Source organism: Falco rusticolus, chromosome 3 (assembly GCF_015220075.1).
Source record: "Falco rusticolus isolate bFalRus1 chromosome 3, bFalRus1.pri, whole genome shotgun sequence".
Classification (NCBI taxonomy): Eukaryota; Metazoa; Chordata; class Aves; order Falconiformes; family Falconidae; genus Falco; species Falco rusticolus.
In genome coordinates this window covers 74,334,701-74,352,877 of record NC_051189.1, presented here as the reverse complement: position 1 = coordinate 74,352,877, position 18,177 = coordinate 74,334,701, and the positions used below count along the sequence as shown (strand labels likewise).

General features: G+C 41.2%; 1 protein-coding gene across 2 annotated transcripts in view; it reads right to left on the bottom strand.

The window, feature by feature from the left end:
* The window catches only part of TERT (telomerase reverse transcriptase), a 33,793-nt gene extending 16,049 nt beyond the window's left edge, over window positions 1–17,744 (bottom strand). The window contains exons 1-7 of one of the 2 annotated variants that reach the window (XM_037381037.1): window positions 17,305–17,744; window positions 14,360–16,256; window positions 11,523–11,718; window positions 7,097–7,286; window positions 3,600–3,782; window positions 2,140–2,301; window positions 1,681–1,776 (exon numbers count right to left, since the gene is read on the bottom strand). In XM_037381037.1, coding sequence (XP_037236934.1) covers window positions 1,681–1,776; window positions 2,140–2,301; window positions 3,600–3,782; window positions 7,097–7,286; window positions 11,523–11,718; window positions 14,360–16,256; window positions 17,305–17,634 — 3,054 coding nt within the window. In that variant the 5' untranslated portion in view covers window positions 17,635–17,744. The remainder of the gene's footprint in view (window positions 1–1,680; window positions 1,777–2,139; window positions 2,302–3,599; window positions 3,783–7,096; window positions 7,287–11,522; window positions 11,719–14,359; window positions 16,257–17,304) is intronic. The other variant, XM_037381038.1, reaches the window with a different exon arrangement.
* Between the last annotated feature and the right edge of the window lie 433 nt (window positions 17,745–18,177).

Below are 18,177 nucleotides of genomic sequence, written 5' to 3'. Positions count from 1 at the left end.
TTTCTGCCCTGTAGGACAATTTCTGTAACTGGCATGTACTTCACAATTCCCCAAGTTTAGATATACTCACTTGCCAGGTCTGCTGCAAAACACACTCTCTGCCACAGATTACCAATGATTCCATGCATGACTGTCCACTCATTATTTATGAAGCTTTTTGTGTTAAAAAATGTGCAATAAAGAAAATAATTTAGAGCAGCTTAAATCCCTTTAACAATGACTTAATGAGAACTAAAGCAAAATTACTTCCTATTTGAATAGATTAAGACATCAGACAAATGCACACAGCTTTTGATAAAGCCACAATAAGATCATGGTTATTTGTATTGAAAAAGCTAACGTGATGCACCTGTGGTACTGACACTTAGGCTGACATGGTACTTCTCTCAGGATACTTTATTTAAAAAGACACAAACAAATTGTTTTCAAATGTAAAATTTAAATAGAATGCTGCTGTTCATGCAATATCTAGCATAGTTATCTGAATCAGATGTCTGCTGTAAAAAAGAACAAAATAAAACCTACATACACATTATTACAAGATCCAGCTAGTTTTCATTTTCATCCATGTACTCATTAAGGTCTCTGCACTTTGTAGGATCCTGGCATTGTGCACCACCCCATACTGTATGTTCTACTCTTATGTCCATAGATATACAAGATCATTTTACTTATGTTACAAACATAAATTACCCTATGTCAAAATTTTCCACTGGCAAGTTTACGCAAAAAGAAATTTTTGCAGAGGAAGTAGCCTGCAAGAATATACTTGCCTGTTCATCTGATGCTTGGGAATCTTTTAGGTTGTTATCATGGAACACCATGATGTCGCCAAGCAATAAGATGTATTTAGAAAGTGGTTGAGGATATCACCTACTTCTATGCCTTTCTCTGTCATGCTCCTTGCACAGAAAGAAGTCTTGAGAACATACATTTGGAATCAGTACAGTTCTTCGCAGCACAAAAATTAAAACAGAAGAACCCTTGCTTCTTTTAACAAAATCAGCTGCAGCAGATTTAAAATACCTATTATTTTCAGCCATACTTTTATTCACTGAAAGCAAGAAATCTCTTTAAACAAAAAATACAAGAGTTGATCTTGTTTTGTGCTGCATTTTAACTCCTCTAAATAAAGAAGAATTCATTTTTATCAGCCGTGGCAGGTAATAATTAAAATAAGCTTTTTTATAAAAAAAACACCCAAAAATATTTTTTCTATTCTGTGCATTCAAGATGCCACATCTATTTCCTTAGCTACTTAGCTTAGAATACATTTTGCTCATTCTTACTTCTGTACATTTTGGAGATAGTAAATGTTGAAGTCCTTCTTTAACAGACAGTTTCTCACTTGAGAACCGTTGTAGCAAACAATGGAATTAGGAAAGGAAAAAGAAAACACTGGTTAAAATGAAAGTTTGAGACAACAAGAAGAAAATCTGGGAGAAGTCTAGAAGGACATTTTGTCAGATTTCTTGCCTGGTACACTCCTTCCACTGAACACAGAGCCTGTTATAAACATGAAAAGAAGAGATGACAGAAATCCTTCCACAGAAGGTGCTGGATAACTAGAAGAGAGGTGGTGTCACCACATTATATGTACATTCAATTGAAAATCCCAATCTTCCTCCAATTCTTCTGTAGTTTTCTTTTTCAGTTCAAAAGAAACCCCCCAATATTTACCTGTTCAACTATTATTGCATTTTGCAATGAGGCATTCTCCTGAAGGTGGGACACAAACTGCTTCATGTTTGGCATAAAATCCTTGAAAGTAGAAACCTGCATATTGAATGTAAAGAAGTAAGTGACAAAAGCAATAGAAAATTCTTTACCAGACTCTTATTCAGTGAAGGTCAGAGGGCCAGCCTTATTGCATTATTTTATCCCACAGTTCTGCTACTGCTAAAATGAAGTATCTTCCTCACATATCTCCATTTCTACAACATATTTATCTTTATTCTTACTAAGATTGAGTAGAAAGTGTAAAAGCAAGCTTTGCTACCTCTGGAAAATATCCACCACTATTAAAAAAGGTTTATGAAGCAATTGCCTAATTCAAATTGTGACTAAAAAATTCTATAAACTATTCTTTGGACTGAAACGTATCTACAGCAACAAACAGAAGAAATTAGCAAGTCATACATGTCTCTTATAGAACTTCTTGGATTTTCCACGTTGTTTAACCATAACCATGGCATAGCGCCGTATACAGTAGACAGTTTTTTTTTCAGGGTTTAAGATCCGTGAAACCACTTCCACAAGTTTATTGTGAGGAATGCTATCATAAGCCCTGGACACATCGGCCTGAAATAAAACAAATATCTTCTGTTAGTTATTCATCAGTATCACTGTAAACACCATGGCAGTATGAAAAAAGTACTGTTGTAGTATGTAAACAAGGCTGAAAGATAAATCACATAGGAGTGAAATTATTGCATCATTCTGTCCAAATTTGTGACAAAACAAACTCATTGCTTATCTGCAAAATCTTTCCTCACTCATCAATGTGTATTCCCTTACAAAGGATAACCAAACCATCAGTTTTAGCACAATTCCTATTATTAAAGGAAGATGATACCATATGCAAACTCAAATTAACACTGAACCTTCAATTGTTTAACTGAAGTTTATTGCTAATATTTTTATGTTTACATATTTTAAGAAACCTTCCTCTCCATATGATCATGGAAGTGACATCTTAGGCTTTTGGAAAGTTCTTTTCCTAAACCTTATATTGCAATCTTACTTCTGCTTTCACTTGTCATAGTTAAAATTGAAAACCTCCTGAAGAAGCAACAGTCTTAGAACTATGTCAATGACATGATTCTTTGGCTTGAAAGATAATGAGACAATCATTAAAAGTAATTCAAGCCAAAGAATCATGTCATTGGACATAGTTCTCCTAAGATTGCACGGGAGAAGAATCCCACTATAATATATAATTTTATATATATATAAATCCATGTAATTTACATACATCTGTATAAATCACCCCAATTCAAACCTACGAATTCAGCTCAAACACAAAATGTTGCCAGCTAGACACAGCTGAAAAAACAAGTGTGTTAAAATACTCCTTCAAATAGTGGGATATGACAAGTGCTCACGTTTTTCAAGTGGCAGAAGAACCTTGCTGGAGACAAGAGAGCTCTAGTGTTCATTTTCAACAGAAACTAATGATACTTAGGTAGAAGACACCTATTTTTAAAAAGATGCTGACTTTATCCAAATCAAGTTTTTCTTGTTTTTCCTTTGGGAAGATGGCCCTTAAAAAGCACATCTGAGTTTATATCTTTGTCTGATTTTTATACCCAAGTAAATATAACTGCAAAAATCCAGTGCATGTGCAGAAGCAAGAGCTACTACGTGACAGGAAGATGGACGAAAAATATCCAAGTAAAGGAAGCACTAACTGCAGGGACATCCCCCCTCAAAAAAACCAAGCAACTCCCCATCCCAAAAAACCAACCAGAGTCTGTGCTAGGGGTGCACCAAAGTTTATTTTGAAAAAAATAATTATGCAGTCAGATCACAGCTATAAAAGTATCCGCACAAGCTGACTTTGACAATTTAGTTTTGAGTATGTAATTAAAAAGACATACCTTTACATAGTAGAAATGAGGAATTTCACCATCTGATTCAAGAACCTTTGTAACAAACTTTTTCCATGTCCTGTAGATATCATTCCTCCCGAACACTGAAGAACCAATAAAACTGGTGTTTATGGTCCGTTCATAATCTAACACACTAAACAGATTTTTGAGTCGAGCGTTGTAGTGATGCATCTAAACAGACCAAAGATGTTTAAATATATAAAGTTAAAGTATGCTGAAACATATTAAATTCTGTACAATACACAGGTTTCCCATTTAGATGAAATATGAGACTAAATTTACTTATTTTATTATTTTGGTCAACCGCAGTTTTCAGAAAGCCTGAATGCAGCTGCAGTAACCACTTGGAAGTGACAGAACAGCCTCAGAGTTTTTTGGGTTTTTTTGGTTGGTTGGTTGGGTTTTTTTGCTGTACATTTAAATCCTACGGAAAATAGTTTTTTCTGTACTTTACTCTTGGAAATCAAGGTGTAATAATTAAGGAGATAAATATATGGACTCCAGCAAATACAACCACCACCAATTAGAAAGTAGCTTCTTAAAGTAATTTTTTATCTCTGCTGGAGATTATCATCTCAAGAACAACAAAAAAACCCCACATGCCCCAAGACCTTAGGCTAACTCCACCTGCACCATCAGTTGAGCCTCTGGAAGTACTTTATGCCAGTATGTTAGCAAAGATATGGGAACACTAAAGTACATCAGAGTGGCAGTAAAGTCGTGCAGGTTGATTAGCTCTGTAAACACCTTAAGGGAAAAAAAAAAATAAAATAAATATTGACAGACCTGGCAAGAAAAGAATACTGAAAGGGCAAGCCATAGTACTAAAGAAAACAAACTGCACACATAGTATACTTATGAATCAGTTTAGAACTTCAAAGAAATCCTCCAAAATACATACACAAAGCATAAAAGGGTTCTTACTTTCAATGGTAGTTTTGTCATTCTGATATGGATACACTGAAACTGATTATGGAAGCGTTCCAATTCATCTGAAAACATTTATTTTTGCACTGAAAAAACCCCCAATTACAGGTTTCAGTGAAAAGCTGGCAAAACTAAAGCATATCAGAAATCTTTCTTGTACTACTGCCACGGCCTCCAAAACTTCACTGGTTTACATCAGCTATTAAGTTCATTCATTGGCTGATCTTGTAAAATGCTTTTGACCAGTTTATAAAACAAAGATTTCTGAAAATTGAGACTGTTCCCTGAATCATTGCTGTGGCTATTTTCTGTCACAGGCCAAGTTCCTAAGTAAAAGAGTTGAAAGAGTAGAGATGTAGCTCAAAGGTAAAAAGAAGCAGCAAGATTAAGGTAATCATCATCAGAAATCTTTTATTCCTTCTTAATGAGGCAATCCCAGGATGGTTGCTTTTTCACAAAAAGCATACCTTCACCTCTTCACAAAGCTGATGGCCATATGGGTGTTATCAGGTGAATTAATAAAAGAAAATTGAGACTGGTTTCAAACCCAGTTTGAACTAGACCTGAGACACCTGGATTTGCAGTAGTCACAGTAGTTCATCATTTTCATGTTAGAAGGAATTCCCTCAGGCCTCTTAATTACCCACAACAGGTCTAATCCAGAGTTGCTAACATTTTGGCAAAACCTAAAGATCTGCAGGAATCTCTGCAGAATGCAGTAAAAGACATTAAGCTTTCAGACAAATGAGATCTTTTTAGAACCCTGCTACCTCCCAGTACTTTGAGCTATTAAAAATGGGAATTAAAAAAATATAATAAATTGGTTCAAACGAAAAAGGAAGAAGGATGTAAAGCAAATAGGTAAAACTTTTGAAACAAACCAAAATATACACTGATTTGAGGATAAATTCACAGAACAGGACTCATTCCATCATGTATTTTGAAGCAAAGTTTGAGAGTTGCCTAACAATCAGAAGCTGGCTTGCTGGCTATTTGGGAGATTATCTCTGCCAATTCATCTGGCTACATGCCAGCGTTGACTACAGAAGCTGGCTAAGACTACACCTACAATTCCAAACCAGCTTCCAAATTCCAAAATCTGGAATATTGTCACACAGAAAGAACTGGAAGAGCATTTTCCTTTTTAAATGCTAGGAGGAAAGCTGAGAGCAGTCACAAGCCAAGCTGGCTTCCACTAGGTTGGAAGCATTAAAGCCATAAATTGTTTTGCATTAGACGCTTTTCTCTGTCTCAGTCTACTATCCGAGAAGAGAGCTAACACTACTACCACCTTCTCTTTCATGGATTTATGAAAATCATTAGCTACACTTTGTGATTAGTTTAGACAGATGAGGTCCATCTAAAAGCTGACAACTTTAGCATCTTCAGTTATCTGTCAGCACTCTCCAACAGGAGTCTATCACCCCCACTTTTCAGTAGATACAGATGTTCCCTCTCAGCGCCAAGGCAGCCAGGTTAGCACAAATCACTTGACCAGCTACCATGGTCAACTTCGAAACTTCATCTTCTTCAGTATATTTGTCTCATCCTTTATGCCAGATGTGTTACAGGAACAATAGCACCTTTAAAGTACTGCAGCTATTTCCAAATTAACTGTGTGCATACTCTCATATCTGACAGTCTGATCGTCACAGAAAGACAACGAGGAAATAACACTCAGAACATCTTTTAGTTGACATCCTGTAAATCTGGTCTGGGATCACATACTGAACACTAAGCACTAAGAAGCTGTTGATTTCTCATACATTTGGGGAACACTTTAATCTTGTGCACTAAATGGGACTCAGCTTTAAGGAAAAACAATTAATACAATCTTAAAACATGGTGAAACTGAGTTCCCACCATTTCTTGTGGTTAGCTGGCCTGTTAGATTGTCCTGTGCAATGTGTGTTCTGTCTCTATTCCCACACTGCAGCAATTCCCAGCTTCCTTCCTAAACCCCTGCTGTGCTTGATCCAGCTTCCTTGCCCTTCTTAGACCTTCTTGTGTAACACAGCCAATTCATCACCATCCAGCCCCCTGGGCTGACCTGGCACCACAGCCAACTAACCGATCAACATGCATAATCATTATTCAGGTAAATCCCAACAGGCTGGATTCATCCTCCCTCACCCTCTGGTGCGCCAAACAAATACATGTTAGTTCAGAATACTGAGTATCTTTAAGATTTCCATCCTTCTGCTCCCATAGGTGGTCAATACCTACAACCAGACACAGTCTGCAAGCCTGAGGGAAAGGCATGGAAAAAGAAGAGAAAGAAAACATGACTACCTGACGGGCCGTGCCATTCTGTTAAGATTCATTCCCTTAAGACAGGCTTGAAAACAGAAGTATGTGATTCTGGAACTGGAAGCTAATAGTAACTAAGCACTAGGAAGGGAGAAGGCAAGTTGCAACAGGCAGATCCACTCAGTCATTCTGATATGAGTGTTCCAGTTTACCATGTTAAAACTAGTTTTATATAACATCAAAAACCCCTCACTCACTCTATTAGCCGTCTACATCAAACCCACATAAAACAGTAAGAAAATAAAAACCTTTTTTTCTCTGCTTTCCTTGCTCAAGGCTCGTGATTCAACAACACCACTCACTTTTACTACAGGTCTTAACCCATTCATTTTGGGAATGAACCGGAGCTTTGATGCCACAGGAATGTATTTTTTTTGACAGACAGCTTCAATCTCCTCTGAAGATAAAGCACGTAGACGTACTTTGGCAAAATGGTTTCTAAAATACAAATACACATTTAGTGTAAGTAATAGGAAAGGCACTAAATTAAAACATTTAATCTCTTTATGATAACTGAAACCAAATATATATTCCAACAAGAAATCTGAATTTCAGAATAATTTCATGGTATCTTAACAACAACGTAATACAATAAGTGTATACATTTCTGCTTGATGCAAATTAAGATAACAAAAAAAAAATCTTAACACAAACAAAAATTTAAGCACAGGTTAGCCAAGTACATTTGAACTTTATGACATATTTTTTTATGCCAGACAACAGGAAGTTGGATATTTTTCATGGTATCAGAAGCTTGAAAGTTGAATAGAACCTTCTGTAAACGACGTTAAGAAGGACCCTGGGAAGGACTTGCACACTGTAGTGGGCTGCTCTACTGCCAGCATTTAGGGGACCTACCACTTACTAAAAGTTATAGTGAACTGAGACACTAGGATACATATACAACATAGGGTCATTACGCTATCTAGTAACACAATTCAAAAGAACTGATCCGATGAGCAGGTGTCAGCTAAAGTGAGCAGCAGAAAATAACGAAGAACAGAAGGCTCCGAAGTCATGGGTTCTGAGCTCTGTAAGTTCACCTTACCAGGAAACGTGTTTCCACCTCAGACCTCCCCTCAGGATTTACAGTTCATTGTAACTTAGTCCAGATCTATACTTTCCCATGCCATGAGGCAGGAAAAAGGGATAGAGAAAAAGCCCTTAAGATGTATTAAGTGCCCTCCCTGCAACACAAAAGACCTGGATCAAGCTCCTGCGCTGCCTGTATTGCTCCCAAGGACAAAATGTGCCATTCCAAAAAGACTTACAACCTGGTGATTAGGATACTCCCCTGGGAAGCGAAGATTCAAATCCCCACAACAGAACGGACACAAATCTAAACTTGTATGCAAAATTTTTCACATCCTACACAAACCAACAGGCTGGTTTAGCAAAAGGAGGCCACACTATCACAAAAGGCAGTGGATGGATGGTGGAAACCTGGTAAGCATTCTCTAGGAGACACATGGGAAACCAAGCACGCAGGTAAGAGAGGCACACAAATACTTCTCTCCTGTATGCCAACACAACTCACACACAAGCTAATGATCCAGCCGCTTGGGGCTGTCGGGGTCCGAGTGACAGAGTGGATAATGCACAGAAGGTATAGAGGCATTTAGGGCCAGCAAGTTGAGCTACTACTGAATGTTTTAAGGATTTGTATTCAAACTTTGAAATTAAATTCCTGGCACAGATGTTGCCCAAAGCAAAGCAGAAAGGCCAGGAGATCACTCTTCCACAGCCACAGATCACCATTATTTATTATGACTTAAAATCTTTACTGAACCTATAAAACTTCATCATGTACTATAGTATTAGGTAGATCACCAAGACAAAACACAGAACTCCAGTTCAACAGAAACTGAATTATTGTATCACCATCCCTTTACAGTTCATATTTAAGACTGGAGGAAAAAGAAAAATCTCAACCACTGTAAAAAAAAACAAAAAACACTTCCTTTGAAAGTGAAGACAAAGGCCAATCACTGGCAAATCTTCATCATTACTACCTCTGGCAGCTGTAGAATTGGATGTCATTTTGCCTGCAGCAACATTCATAGTTTATTTCATCGCTAATGGTTTTGAATATGCACTGATCTGGGGGCCACTGAACCATTCTGCTGTCCTTTGCACACTCACAACACTGTTAAGCACTGAACTTTGAGGAAGCTGAGTGGATGGTCCTGCTGTCTTTTGACATCTCACCATAAACTGACGGCGGGGATTCAGAACTTCTGCAGCATTTTCAACCCTCAGCAGCCACTCTGCCTGTCAAGGGCAGGGAGGGCACAGTCCTTAGGAAAACCAGTGCTGTCATCACAACATAGGGTGCATTATTTTTAAAACATAACTGCATTCTGCAGGCCATGGAACTGGAAGCAACCATACCATGAAATACTGAATTTATCTTTGTAAGTACTATTTTAATAAGTTCGTATAGCTTCAAAAATTAATAAAGTTGTCTGTGTGCAATGACCAGCATACTCTCACCTCCACCCATACAGCAAGACAAACACACAGATTCCGGTCCCCTCTCAGAACCGTGGTCTGTACCCCAGAGCATGATTCTGCACAGGAAGATCTACTCATGTGGACAGTCCTTCAGGATGAGGATTTACTCCCTAATGACAACACAGTGCAAAGGCAAGCTCATGAGTAAAGTCCAGGCCAACTCAGTCCGGCCTGTTACATCCATTCTCTTTCTCCCAAAGGAGGATGCAGAAGAACTGAAAAGGCACCAGTGGCTATGCTTGGCTGTGAACACCCTCCTGTGAGCCAGCTCAGAGCAATCACCACAAGCAGCTCCAGCTGAGAAGAACCAGGACAACCATAGAACAGCCATTAGGGCAACAACAGAGGCCACCAGATACTGTTCCTCCAGGAAAGACAGAAGCAGCTCAACAGCCGCTGGCACTGATTCACCAATAGTGCCTGAAAACGCTGGCTGGTTGAGAGAGTATGATGCCTGGAGAGCCTGAGAACAGCTGAGGCAGCCCTAAACAGCTATTTCCCAGTATCTCTAAACCCCGGTCTCTCTCCCCGCATGTGAAGTAGGCAGCTTGCTACCTGTACGAGTGCAGTAAACTGATTTAGTAGGAGCCTTCACGTTACACTGCACACTCAAAAAAGCAGTGTGGAAGTCCTAGCCTTGTGAGTGAAGCTTAAGTGCAGCTGCTGGGATCAGGCTAAAAATCCACACAGCTATATATATCCTGTAGCAAACAGCAAACACTTGCCCTTGGCAAGCACTCAACATCACGTCCTTGGGATGCTTCCCCAGCTTCCAGTGATCTGTAGTTCACAGGGGCTTCCCAAGCCAAAAGGTGAGAAGGGACTCATGGACAGCGGGGAAAAAGGTGGAGAGGAAATCAGAAGAAATGAGATCAGCCCAAGTTAGGGTCTTTTGAGTTCAGAGCACCTTGTCCTTACACATTGGGTTTTTCCGAGAAACTGGCAATAGAGACAAAAAGGGCTAAAACCAGAAACATTTGTTTTCTTTTAATCACATACCCCACTAAAACCAGCATTTTATCTAATATGTAGAAGTGCATTGTATCTAATATGTAGAAGTTAGTACTTCATGATACTTTATGCCAAAAAGTAGCCTTTAAAGTAGATTAAAATTACATAAAACACTAATTGCAACACTAACCTGTTAGTGTGAAGACAAACAGAACATGTGGAACTGCAAATTATACTCGACTACTACTGTTTAAATTGCATATTGTGCGCTACAACTGCAAACAAGATTGAGGCCCCATTAAGTGCTAACACATCTGCAGAAAAGCTGCACTGGAGATAGCAAAGCTAGCATCAGGGAGTGGGGGGGGGAATGAAAAAAATAACACATATAACATTGTAGACCACCAGATCACTGTGAAAGCCAAAGGTTTACCATATAAAACAGCCGTTAAAACATAAGACATCAAGTATGTTCATTTTGTACACCAATTTAAAATGAAAACCCGAAAGACGTGAACTATGGAGTTGTGTGCACTATACTGCTCATTGAAATCACCTTCAGATCTTTCCTATTTTCTCACTTAATTGCTCAAAATTTGACCTTAAATAATGCCCTAACTTAAAACATGCATGCATTTTTAAGACCAAAAAGTAGCAGAATTCCACAGCCACACTAGAAAAGAAGCCACAGCTTTTAAAACCCTCAACCTCCAAAATAACACAAAATCAGAAGGCTACTGTCTGAATTTAGGAATAGAGTATTACAGCATTTCAGCAGAGGTTTGGTTTTAGTTTTTTGTTGTTTTTTTTGGTTTTTTTAATAATTAAAACAGTTGAAGCAAATTCAGTATTAGTAAAATTAACTTTCCCAAGGTTACTTTTGGATTCTGTCACTATGCTTTACTCGTTGTTAAAAGATGTAAAAAATTGACTTATCAAAACAAGATCCTCTTCATAATGGATTTTATTATTGCAGAAGTTTCTCTTCCCTACCAAAGAATTCCAAATTTGAATCAGTTTTCTCACATAAAATATTTCTGAATTTACATGCTGTGCATACTACAATCACAGGCTGAATTTTCTTTTGGGAAATTAAGCTAAAGGAGGATAAATGGGCATTAACAAATGAAAGCAGAATTACAACTTCACACTACAGAACATGAGATTTCCACAAATTTCATTAATATTTGATTATTTTTCTAACATTACCTAATTCCAATGTTCTGTAACTTGGCCCAGATAAACTTTCGGTAGTAGAAAAGCATGTTTTTCTGGAACATGGTCTCGGTGATATAGAAAAATGATCTGAGCAACTCAAGAACATAGGTATTCATCAGCCAGTATAGGAATTTAGCCAAAATTTCTTCACGGAAACAATGTTCATAGGCAGCAACAAAATGATCACCTTCAATAAACAATTCAAAGGTAGTTATAGTAAGTATGAACTATTTGCATTAGTAAAGAAACAGAACATACAAACAAAAAAACCCACACATAACACACTTTTCTTAGCTTGAGGTTAATGGAAAGAAAAAAACCAAATACAAACAATTGCACAGATGCCACTCCAAATATTCACTGGCATTAAGTAATGTGAATAATTCAAGCCTATAGTACAAACATAGAAACTAATTTGGAGTGACAAGCTGACATACAGGATACAAATACATGCCATTAGTAGCCCAAAAACTTTATTTTCTTCCCCCTCCATGTTGACTGTGCAAGACCTTTAATGCACAATGGCAAGATTATCGTGAAGGGAAAAATAAAATGGAAATAAGCCTACTACAATATAAAACTTTAAGTAAAAAAAAAAAAGCAAAAGAATGAAAATACTTAGGAATACTGTAAAAGCAGCAGAATTAAACTGGGCTGACTTAGGGATCAGAATGATATTCAGGTTTCCCAATTACATAAAAATTAATTTCAGGGTTCGGCCTTATTTCAGATAACCTACATAAAACTTACTGCCTCAGTCAAAATAATAAAATAAAATAAATCACCCTAAGTCCATCAGCACTTAATAATATTTAGAATGCACAAAAATAATGAATCCAGAACATTCCTAGCTACTGTTAAATCTAAGGCCACACAGATTTGTAGTGATGTCTAAATATGGGTGAGTAGGGGATAAAACCCTGTGCTACAATACTGAACATTTGCCAACTTCCAATAATACTTTTTCTAATGAAATCTGAGTAGAATTTCGCAAAATACAACAGGACTGTTTAAAGAAATTATACAGAAATATTAGTTTAGCTGCATAGCACAAATCATTATTATGGCACAAACGTGTTAAAAACAGCTTAATTTTGACACAGCAGAGCTGAGGCTTAAAAGTGAAAGTTAGAAAATTAAAGCAAGTTTCCAATTCTCTACCCTGTTTGGGTTTTGTGCACTTCAGGGCAGAGACATGTATTTTCATGACCTAAGAAAAGATTACCGTAAAACAGTGTTCACTTCAACAGAAGCCAGGTAACACCAAAGAAAAAAAAAACAATGATTGTTATAAAATTCTCTAACTGAAGAGTTGCAGTATGCAGTTGTAATACATTAAATCAGGATGTTACTTAACTGTTGGGAGGGAGGTCATTTGTTTTCTAAGTCCTTGACAAACAGATTAAGTGATGGCTACAATTCAGGGAACTGATGAGAAACCACTACTATTTTTGGAGAAAAAAACCCACACCTACAGTGCAGCAAAGCAATTAAATGTGTGTTTATAAACTTCAAGCGCATAAGAGTAGTTTCAGGAAAATTAACATCAAGCCCATGTGTTGCTTTTCCTGGGATAAGGCCACAGAATAAGAGGGTACTACATTTTTTTAAGATAAGATATTCCAAATGACTATGAACCAAACATATTTTAAAATAAAAACCTTTTAAAATATTTAAGTCCTCACCATTTTGAAAAGCATGGGTTTTGAGCCATATTTTCTGAATAAAGAATCAATATATTTGCTAAAATTAAGTTTCTTATGCAAGTGTAACCTCTCCTATTTTTTACATCAGTTCTCAAACATCAGACTTTTATTTTCCTCCTACACTACAAAGAACCTGTAGTAAGTTCAGAACCTTATCGCACCTTTTAAAAAGGCACACCATTTTCAGCTGACATTACTGTAGGAGCCAAGTACATTACCAGGCAAGAATACATACTGCAAACATATCAGCTAAGGAAGTGCAATCCAGATTGTATAGATGGGAGAATGGAAGCACAGAAAAATGACAATATGCACTAGATCCTACAGCAATCAATGCCAAAACCACAGCTTCAGCCAAGATTTAAGTCCTAGGTCTGAAGGACTTCTACAAGGAAGCAAGATTTACCTATCATCTGAAAGAAGACTAAACAGAAGGGATTCATACAGAATTTGGAGCAATCAGTTGGTGCCCTCACAACAGTTTCTTTCCACCAGAGACCACGCAGTCAGGTGACCTCTGCACCACCAACCACCAAGCTTGAAGCAGTGCTCAATACGGGTGTCTTAGTCTTGTTCCTAGAGAAGAGCTCTAGAAAGGTGACAGATGGTGGGCAAACCCCATATAGCGTGGGTCCTGTACCCACAGTGTTGATTGGGGCTGGGAGGACACGCTGTGGGATGATGAAGGTTCACTCCCACAGCAGAGGAACAGATGCCACCACAAGTGTCTCGACTCGTCTTTTAGTTCTCTCTGAAGGCTTACAGAAACCAACAGGCTGCATTTGTTCCTTACATGCTTTGGTCATACTTTAACAAATTTTCAGAGTTACTACAGTTTGAAGGGCAGGGGTAGAAGGGAAAGAATTTTGTTGAAAGGCCCAGCGTCTGAATTAATTTTTATGAAAATGTCATCCTATTAAACACAAAAATTAATGTGATGCAAACTTAAGTTCTGGAAGGAGGGCAGGCTTAAGTGTTCTTCCACTATCAATTACAAACACTGCCAGGTTTGTGCTCTCAGCTATGCTTATTACTAATGAAACAACTCTCAATCCAGATTCAACACCCTCCCCTTCCCACATCTGACACCCCCACCACTTAATTCCTTAATTTAAGAAGTACCTTTGACTAGACGAAGCCACATGCAGTCATTGACTCTCATCTTCCACATCAACTGCTGCAACGAAAGCTTAACAAACTTCCCCATGGAAATGAACACTTTCACATTTTTTAAGAACCGGCACTTGTTATGGTTTGAACCCCAAAGCTCCTCGGGAACAACCCGCTCCAGGCACTCCCTCACAAACATGTACACCTGCCAGTGGCTGCTGTGCTGCCTGAGGAGCTTCCCAAGAGCTGAATCACACACCTCTCCCGAGTTTTGCTCCTCACTCTGCGACCCCTCACGCACAGATTTTGCAAGAGGAGCGCTTAAGTTGTCTGGCACATCATCGTGACCAGATTCAGATCTGCTGCTTGTCACAGACTTAGTAGGCTCTTTCCCAAACTGTTTTGATTGCTCATGAACCTCTGCTTCCCCAGACAAGGCTGCCTGACAAGTCAGCTCAGTTTTTGTCACACTGGTTTCAGATATCCGAACAGGGCAATTTTTTTTCAAGAGAACTAAGTAAGGGCACCTTCCATGGTTCTTTAACAGTTTCTGAAATATATGTCTCATTTGCCAGTAGCGTTTGGGCAACCTCTTCTTTCTCCAGTTGTGATGCGGCAGGCTTTGGTTGTGCTTTTGCCCCAAGACATTTCGGCTTAAGAATATAGTTTCTATAAGCCGTCTTCCACCTGCCTTACAGCCCCGCAAGCAATTCAATAAAAATGATCTAGGAAAACGTTCTTGGAAACTTCTGCGAGAATACAGAAGAAACTTCCTGTCAATGTCTACTGCAGAACGCAAAAACGTATTTGGTAACTTCTTTGCCAAATGAGCTAGGGGACTTTCCTGCCTTCCCCATTTTGAAGAAACACCCTCCATGGGTTTGACTTGTGCAGAATCCAACTGAGACTCACAAATACGCATCTCTACTCCTTTCCTATGGGATTCTGCTTGCATTTCAATGCTAGACTTTAAAGGTCTGTTACTCTGAACTCCTCGCAGAAAAGAGTTTTCACCTGCCACAAAGTTCTTCCCATCACAAGATGTGCGAGCTAAAGAAGGACCAGACATATTACTGTTACTTCTTTGAGAAATGTGCTTTTTTTTAATAAGACTTACAGAATGTGATGTGACATATCCAGTTCCATATCTCTTGGAACTACCTTGGTTTACATCAGGAGTGATATTACAAGCCTTTCCGTCTCTCACTTTCTCCTGTACTTTTGCTCTCTTAGCTGAAATTTCAAGTTGTTCTCTATCAAGCTTCCTTTTTAAAGATGGTGTTGTGGCTGACAAATGTAAACCAGAGTTACTCTGTTTTTCCAGACCTTCAGTAACCACTCCGATCTGTTTGCTTGCAGTTTTTGCAGAACACTGGTAACTGGACATTAAGCTTTGTATCTTGTTATTTTTTTTATTTCCCATGCTGGAGACATTAGCTTCAAGTCTTTGTCTGCATTTCCACCAATGCAACCTTGATAGATACTGTCTATGAAACATAAGCCTTTTTTGCATATAGTCAAGCAAGCCACTACGTTTATGCTTTGAAAACCTTTGTTTAACAAACACTGTGGGTGTGTCTACATTATGCGAAATAAGTTCATAAACTGGTTGCCCACAAACTTGGTAACAATTACTAGGGGGAACCAGCATAAAGATTGCGCAGTGTTCTAATAAATACATCATCACATCATCCCCTATCCTGCTCAGCAGTGTTTCCCAGAGGCTGCTGATACGAATAGTTTCTGTTGTAGTATTGGGTAGGTAGCTGTATATACTTGAAGATGGAATTATTTGGAATTCAGAACAATTTTCATCCAATAAGGAGTATCCATATGCCAGGACATTCTTCTTTCTTTTGTCACACAGTCTCTGAACAATTCTTGTGATGACTTCACTCTGACTAGATAACTGAAGAAAGAAAGAAAGGAAGAGAATTAACTTTTATCACCAACTCTTCCATAAACCACAGTATACACTTTAAACAGACATGCAAGGCACACAGTCCTAGACACCGGCTTTCAAAGCAATATTAATGATTCACAAGTTCCATACCCAAAAAGAGAGCTTTTCACGTGCACCGCAAGACATTTACGTGCAGCAACACGGGCCTACGACGTTAAGGAAGTCTTTTGAGCGTCTGCCCTTTTGATCCCAGTTCTTATGCCCAGGAACACCCCACGCTGCTCCCCTCTGCTCCCGGAGCACCCCGGGCGCCCAACACCTCCAGGTCACTGCCCGCACAGATGTGGTCCTACAGGCGTGACCAGGCAGGCCCCAGCTTCCAGGGAACCAACAGGTTTCTTGAGGCCTCCATTTCCTTTTATACACGGTTCAACTGAACGCCTCGGCTCACGGTTCTAAAACCCGCTCAACAAGCTTGCAAAGTTTGCTTCCTACCACATCACAGCTTCGCTGACGCCGCGGCGGCTCAGAAAAGCGATCCTTCCTCTCGGAAGGGTTTCTCCTGCTTAAACAACGGCCTGCGAGCGGCTTTCCCCCCTCCCCTACCCTCTCCAGAGCGGGCAAGGGGCATTTTTGATTTCCAGCCGCTCCCCGGCCACGCCGGGTTTGCCGCCACCGCAGGGGGCACGCATGGCGCCCGGGGCAGGCGGACCTCCCGCCGAACCCACCGGCGCAGCAGCGCTCGGCTCCCCCGCGCCCCAGAAGGAGGGGGCGCGACCCCGCCGCTCCCCGCCGGCAAGGGCCGACCGCCGAGGGCCCGGCGGGGGCCGGCGAGGCCCGGCCGCGGCAGCCGCCACGAGGGGCGAAGGGCCGCCGCCCCCGCGCCCGCATGGAGGACAGGAAGCGCTGCCACCGGGCCGCCGGCCCCAGCCGCCCCCGCCACCCGCGGCCCCTGGGGGGCCCGCGCGGGACCCCGGCGGCGGCCGCTCCTCGGCGGGGGCGGCCCGGGCCCGGGCAGGTGCGCGCAGGCCGCCAGGCGCGCCCCGGCTCCTACCTGCTGGAAGGTGACGGGCCGGGGGATGGCGCGGGCCCCGCGCGGCACGCACACCACGCACTGCCCCACGAAGGTCCGGTAGCAGGGGGCGTCGTCGCCCCGCAGCACCTCGACCTCCCCGGCGCCGCTGTCCGGCAGCTGCCGGACGAAGGTCTCCAGGGAGGCGACCTCGGCGTAGCAGCCGCGCAGCGCGGTCAGCAACGCCGCGAAGGGCTCCGCGCCCGCCATGTTGCGGGGACGGGGCACGCGGCGACCCCGCGCCCTCCTCCTGTTGCTGCTGCTGTCGCCGCCGCCGCCGCCGCAGCCGTCGCCGCTGCCGCCGCCGGGCATTATGGAGATGCCGCTGACAGTCGGACCGTACAGATTAAAAATAACGAAGCAAACGCCCTCGCAACGTCGTCGCACCGCTGCTGCGAGCGGGCGCTACCGGGCAATGGCGGGGCGGGGCGGGGCGGGGCGGGGCGGGGCGGGGCGGGGCGGGGCGGGGCGGGGGCCGCCGTCCAGCTCCCGCGCTCCTTCCCCGGGGCGCGGCCCGGCGCGGCCGAGGCAGGGCGGGGGGCGCTGCGCGGCGGGGGGCGTGTGGCACGGCTGCCCAGGCCTTCTGGCTTTTCTTTTCAGGCAAATTCACGTAGGTTCTTCCCGGTGGATAATTCGTGCTGTGTGTTTTCGGGATGCTTGGCACGGCGCTCAAGAGAGGTGTTGAAGAAAGTCTGGAAAGTCTTTAAGTTCTTAAGTGAGTAGTGCCAGTTTATTTGGGTAGATTTCCTCTGGAAGAAACCAGGCAGATTCCCTTCCAAGGAACCCCCTTTAGGATCAGCAAGCACTCCACAGAGGACCTGTCTGAAACAAGGGCAACCATAGAAGAGGTTATGG